General features: G+C 43.5%; 1 protein-coding gene across 1 annotated transcript; it reads right to left on the bottom strand.

Moving 5' to 3' along the window:
- Nucleotides 1–1,525: 1,525 nt before the first annotated feature.
- Nucleotides 1,526–6,922, bottom strand: LOC113220442 (condensin-2 complex subunit G2-like; the record flags this gene model as incomplete). The annotated part of the gene is made up of 3 exons (XM_026449555.1): nucleotides 6,513–6,922; nucleotides 2,766–2,866; nucleotides 1,526–1,625 (listed from the first exon to the last, which is right to left on the bottom strand). Coding segments are annotated over exons 1-3 (263 nt in total), but the record flags the coding sequence as incomplete, so codon positions are not given.
- Between the last annotated feature and the right edge of the window lie 6 nt (nucleotides 6,923–6,928).

Here is a 6,928-nt window from a genome sequence, read left to right as displayed (position 1 = left end):
TAAGTAAGAAAAACAGAAACAGTAAAACCTAGAGCATAAATCAATATACTTGAAAATAAGAAATCAACAGAAAAAAAATAAACAAAACCAAAAGCCAGTTCTCTGAAAATATCAATAAAAATCGATAAACCTCTAGCCAGGCTAACTAAGCTCTTCAGCTTCCAGAGTAGCTGGGATTACAGAAGCGTGCCACCACACCCAGCTAATTATTTTTATTTTTTATTTGTATTTATTTATTTCAAGACGAACTCTTACTCTGTTGCCCAGGCTAGAGTGCAGTGGCGCAATCTCAGCTCACTGCAACCTCCACCTCCCAGGTTCAAGCAATTCTTCTGCTTCAGCTTCTGAAGTAGATGGAATTACAGGCACCTGCCACCACACCCAGCTAATTTTTGTATTTTTAGTAGAGACAGGTTTCACCATGTTGGCCAGGCTGGTCTTGAACTCCCGACCTCAGGTGATCCACCCACCTTGGCCTCCCAAAGTGCTGGGATTATAGGCCTAATGTTTTTGTTTTCAGTAGAGGTTTTACCATGTTGACCAGGTTGGTCTCAAACTCCTAGCCTCGTGAGACCCACCCGCCTTGGCCTCCTAAAGTGCTGGGATTATAGAAATGAGTCACTGTGTCCAGCCTAATTTTTGTATTTTCAGTAGAGATGGGGTTTTACCATGTTGGCCAGGCTGGTCTTGAACTCCTGGATTACAGGCGTGAGTTACCGCGCCCAGCCTACAAACCAAATTTTCTAGTAAAGTGAGCATTAAGTGTATTGTGTCTATAGTACAAGCCGACAGTCTATACAAAGCCACACTTTAGAAGTTTATTCACAAATTAGCAGTTTCTGATTTGGAAAACCTTTCTCCAGAGGAAGCAACTATGGAGAGTGGTTTGTTTCCTAGGCAAAGGTGAATTTCCTAGTGCAGAGCTTTACAACGCTTCACCTATTTAGCTCATAAAATAGCGAGAAAAAATTATTTGTGGTTGATCTAAAAGTCAAACACAATCCAAAACAGAGTCTACAGTAAAATGCAGAGCATACCAAACAGCACACAGTAGCAGAAACACCCAGCTGGAAAGCAGCCCTAGGAATACACTGGTACACAGCAATGGGCTGTCCAGCAAGGGGGAAATTACACACATTCAGAGGCTCTGGAGGGACCGCCCATCACCATGTAGGTATTTGTCCGCGAGGTATCGATCCTTGGGAAATGCCCATGGTTTCAATAATGCAGCAACCACCAAAAATAATATCTGATTTTAAAACCATATAAAATACATTTGTATGCCCTCACTTTTCTACAGCAGAATTTTGCAAATGACAATTTCGTTTTGTTTTTGAAGACAGAATTAGGAAGTAAATTAAACATAAGCTAAAGGTCTTTGCCAACAGAAACGTTTTTCTCTTTACAGTCCCTAGTCTCCTAACCACCTGGTGTAAGCAGCAGAAATGAAAACACAACCTCATGCAGACCCAAAGAATAATGAGCAGTTTTAGATGATCACATCTGGTGAATATCTCTGCTTTACCTTTCAATGCTATCCTCTTCCAAAGTAATTTCCATGAATGTCTTTAGTTTTCTGTGAACAGTGGCTGCAACCTCCTTCACTTTTGAACTTTTATGTTTACCTGGGAAAATTATATCAAAAGACAGAAAAGATTTTAACATCACTACACAAAGACAAACACTCCGCTATACACATGGTACAACTTCCCTAAGCTGGGCCTCCCTATCTTCCCTTTGAGGTAACCTACATACTGACGTGCGGAATAGTAATTCTCCCTTCTATACGGATGTTGTAAAGATCAAACAAACATTTACTGGAAAGAAGAGTTCAAATGGACCTCACCCCATGAAGCCATTAGAGGAAAGGTTATGTCCATGCCAGCAAACCAATCCTGTTTCAGAGTCCTTCCCCTGTTTACCTATTGCAGGTAGTTAAGGATGTATTAAGGGCAAGGCACCTGGAAGCATCAAACATCTGTCCTCAATGTCCTCCTGGTGGTGATCTCAATGCAGGGGGAGTCCCTGAGGGAAGTCTTTTCTTATGCTCAACCTGGGTCAAACTAGTTAAGGAGTATTCTTATCAATCTGCAGATATCCTATCCATTTAGGCTTACAGGGACAGTTTGTTTCAATAGGAGCACTCCCTATCTACAATGTATCATCTTTGAGAATGATTTCAACATTAGTAAAACTGAGCAAATAACACAGAAAGGTAAAGGCAGTCAGCCTGCAGGGATGTTTCTACATTTTATACTGAGCTAAGCATCTTATACATATCTCCAATTATTTTTCCAGTACTCTTTGAACTGCTAGGGATATTCAGAATAGGCAAGACTAAGGCTTACGAGAAATAGTGGATAGATCAAATATTAACACCAAAATATCCATCATCAACCAAAATAAATTCAGATTTTAAGATACAGGCAACACATCAAATCAATAGAAATTCAATGCTGAGGCACAGAGAGGAATACTTAAATGGGTCCAGTGGCAAAAGGTGAAAACGAATAGGACCTCTACCACTGAAGAGTGAGCAAGCTGACACAAAAACAGATGCAGGGTGGGCTAAGGAGAGGAAGCCCAAGTGGACAGCACTGTGTCCAGCACATGAGAAGGCAGGGAGTGGAAAGGCTGGGGGACACTTGAGCTGGCCAGGAGTAGCCGAGTGCAGGGGCTGATCCCCAGCATCCCATGACAGCACCTGTGAGGTACACCAGCCACCTTCCGGGGGGGGGGGGGGGGGGGGGGGGAATGTAACCAACCTGCATTAATAACCAGGATAATATGCACAGCAGCCATGAGGCACACAATGCCTTCAATATCGTCAGAAGCCACACACGCCTTTAATTCATCCAAAAATGACCTGCAAAACAATCAACAAACATCAAAATTACTGGATCATATAGAACCTATTATAGCAAAATAAGTACCACCAAGGTTCAACCACAGCCACAAACCCCAGTTTGCAGGGGACATGGGAAGCTGACTGAACTCACCCCATGCTTTTCATGGACAGCGTGCCAGATTGTGCAGTGAGACATTAAAACTAGAGGATACTGCTGGGCACAGGGATGCCGTGCTGAGTGAAAAAGGTTACTCTGTATACCCTCAATGCACACAGAAAAGATTTAGTATGTTGTTGAAAGATGACTCATAGCTGCTAAAGACGGTGCTTTTAAAAGTTTTCACTGAATGTATCTGTTATTAAAATTCGACAGGTACCAGACATCTGTAAAGCAATTCCCTCTGTAACCTGTCAGCCCTGCATGCACCACAGCAAACTCTGCAATTCTGATCAAGTGACATATGGACTAGAAAATGAGTAGCAGCTGCGTGTTCAACGAAAATGGCACCGGTACTTAACCTTGTCAAGTGTTTTGAAAGCACACTTGGTAAGAAGTATTTTACTAAACATTAACATTCTATGTTCTCCCTTAACTGAATTTCAGTTATGAGAAGCATAACTAACCAGAGACTATTTAGACGAATATTCTTTACAGAAAGTTAGAATTTTTCTCTGTGTAAGTTTAATGTAAATATTTCTAATTACTGATAAAATGGAGAGAAAATTATATGAAATATTTTTCTCATAGAACAGAGTGTAGCTTTGAAAAACTTGAGAGTAAAAGGAATAGAACAAAAGCTGCTGAGAGCTTACAGCCATGATGAGAGTTTCAGGACAGTAAAGAGAAAGTGATTACCTGACCACATTCGAAGACTTTATTATTATTCCTATTAAACACCTTGAAAATGGTGGAAGATCAGAAAGATGCTCTGGAGCGGTAAGCTCTTCTATGTCAGAAACCTAAAAAAGTTCCAAATCAGCAAGTTGTAAACAGAGACTAGGCTACTCACTTGTAAATTACCCTGCTTTGGGTGTTCTTCAACACCTAAGAAAAACTTTCCAGAAATTCAAAAGAATTATTTTTATTAATTGTTGAAATGTCTACAATAATTATGAATAATCTATTATTATAAACATAAGTGTGCTGGGTGTGGTGGTTCACACCTGTAATCCCAGCATTCTGGAAGGCTGAGGCAAGAGGATTGCTTGAGGCCAGGAGTTCAAGATCAGGCTAGTCAACATGACAAGACCCTGCCTCTATAATAAAATTTTAAAATTAGCCGGGCATGGTGGTGCATACCTGTAGTCCCAGCTACTTGGGAGACTGAGGTGGGAGGATCACTTCAGCCCAGGAATTTGAGGCTGTAGTGAGCCATGTATCATGGCAGTCCAGCCTGTATGCCAGAGATCCTGTCTCTATATGACAAAAAAAAAAAAAAAAAAAAGATAAGCGAAGGTGCTTATTCAGTGAGACAAAAATAAAGAAAAACAGACATGCTACTCAATGAGCCTTTTGTCAAAAAGTCTTTATCTCATTATTGTCTACTGTAAATAATGTGCTTTTATGCTAAATAAATTTCACATTTTACTCCTGTCTAAACTGGTGTTTCTCAATCTCAGCACTACCAACCTGACCAGCTCGTTCTTTGGGGGATCGGGGGGCTGTGCTAGGTGCTGTTGGAGGCTGAGCAGTATCCCTGGCCTCCACCCACTCAATGCCAGGGGCACGTTGCCCACCCCCTCACCTGGTTGTGCCAAACAAAAATGTTCCTATACATGGTAGTGTCCCCTGCAAGGCAGAACCCCACAGTGAAGAACCCCACAGTAAGTTTAGAGCCACAAGGCCACCTGCCTGGACCTGTGCTCTTAACTATCAGCCTTGTGAGCTTCGATGAGCCTTTCACCATGGAGGAATGAATTCCACAAGCTCCTCAGAAAGTCCAGAATTCCTGCTCCAGGTGGAAACTTATGCCTTTGTTTTCCACCTGTAATAGCTGAGGCATAAATATGCCTATTCCACCCCTGTATCTCTCCACTACTGTGTTTGGCTCGATTCGTGGCTATCTTAGGAGATTTCATTTAGGGATGACTAGACAACACTGCTTTTTTTTTTTTAAGAGACATAGTCTCACTCTGTTGCCCAGGCTGCAGTGCAGTGGTGCAATCACAAATCATAGCTCGCTGCAGCCCTGAACTCCTGCTTCAGTCTCCTGAGCAGCCGAAACTACAGGCATGTACCACCATGCCCAGCTAATTTTTAAACATTTTTTAATAGAGGCAGGGTCTTACCATGTTGCCTAGGGTGGCCTCGAACTCCTGGCCTCAAGCGATCTTGCTGCCTAGGCCTCCCAAAGTGTTGGGATTATGGTGTGAGCTACCGTGCCTGGCCTAGACAGCACTTCCAGTAAGTCTTCCCACACTTCCTCTGCTAGTATTATAATACAAATTTGAAAATTTAAGTCAATCATCACTATATATCAAATAGCACTGTTTCTCATGAAAATATTTTACATCTTAAAGTGATTGCTGTAAATGCATTTCTTAAACAGTGAGACAAAAGACTACTGACAGATTAAAATAAAAATAACAACAGCATAAGGGATGGGAGAACACAACTGGAGATTCCTACCATGCAATGGACAAGCATAATTTCTGAAGGTACTGAAACAAGTTAAACATGCATGCTGAGATCTCTAGAGAAACCACTAAAAAAAAAAATTACACAAAAGATAATATAAAGTCAACAGAGATAAAATGGTGTAGTAAAAACACTTGATTCATCAAAAAAGTGAGAGGAAAGAAAGAAAACCAGAAAGACTAATAGGAAAGACAGACTGATAGAAAAGAAACAATTAACATTAACTTAAACCCAAATCTATCAATAAATTCATTAAAGTCAAATGGACTAAAAAAAAAAAAAAAAAAAAGAAGGGAGTATAACCACACCAAATAGAAATCAGAGATTGTTGGACTAGATTTGCATAGATATGCTATGCAAACACAAAGCACAAGAAAGCTGGTTTGGCTATGAAAATATCAAAGTAGACTTCATGAGGAGTCAGAGCCAGAGATATTTCACAATAATAGGAATCAATTCATCAAAAAGAAAAAGCTCAGCAAATGGGCACAGCTATGTTCCAATAAGACTTTATTGATGCCAGGCACGGTGGCTCAAGCTTGTAATCCCAGCACTTTGGGAGGCCGAGACGGGCGGATCACAAGGTCAGGAGATCGAGACCATCCTGGCTAACATGGTGAAACCCCGTCTCTACTAAAAAATACAAAAAACTAGCCAGGCGAGGTGGCAGGCGCCTGTAGTCCCAGCTACTTGGGAGGCTGAGGCAGGAGAATGGCGTGAACCCGGGAGGCTGAGCTTGCAGTGAGCTGAGATCCGGCCACTGCACTCCAGCCTGGGCAACAGAGAGAGACTCCGTCTCAAAAAAAAAAGAAAAGAAAAGAAAGAAAGAAAACTGGTGCACGGGCAGCAAGTGACTGGACACCCCAGACCAGGCCCGCCCCCCAGCAGCGTGGATCCTGAGGCCAGACACCCAGGTGGTAAAGTCAGGCCATCGGCTCGCCAGGAGCCGCTCAGTTTCATCCGTGTGGGTACAGTGTGCCCAGCGCCAGGGCCCAGGATCTAGAGAGATGTCCAAGAGGAGCTCACCTTGAGGCCAGGTAGGCTGTGCACTTGGCGACCCTGATGCCATCTAAGGGAAGCTCCACCATCCCGCGTCAGTGCCAGATCTGCAGCTGCAAACCGCCCGTGGGGCACTGGCAGCGGTGAGGGCGGGTGGGGAAAGCAGCAACCCCTGACTCTCCATGCCTTTTCCAGTACCGGACACTAGCCACACAGACTCTAGGGCCAGAGCCTCAGCGTGAAGCCAGGCCATCCGCGAAGCCACTCCAGTGGCTGTGGAGTGCCCTTGCCAGCACCCGATCTCCCTTCCCAGGAGAAGCGGGGCGGCCGCAAGGCCATACAAATCCTCCTTCTCAGGTCTGGCTGGCTGGGCGCCTAGGATCCTGGGGCCGCCCGGGAGAGCCCAGGAGAACCCGCGAGCCCAGTGGCGCCCGCCTGGAGCT

The sequence above is a fragment of the Piliocolobus tephrosceles genome, unplaced genomic scaffold (assembly GCF_002776525.5).
Source record: "Piliocolobus tephrosceles isolate RC106 unplaced genomic scaffold, ASM277652v3 unscaffolded_1201, whole genome shotgun sequence".
Taxonomy (NCBI): domain Eukaryota; kingdom Metazoa; phylum Chordata; class Mammalia; order Primates; family Cercopithecidae; genus Piliocolobus; species Piliocolobus tephrosceles.
The sequence above is the reverse complement of the archived record's forward strand: the minus strand, read 5'-3'. Positions and strand labels throughout refer to the sequence as shown.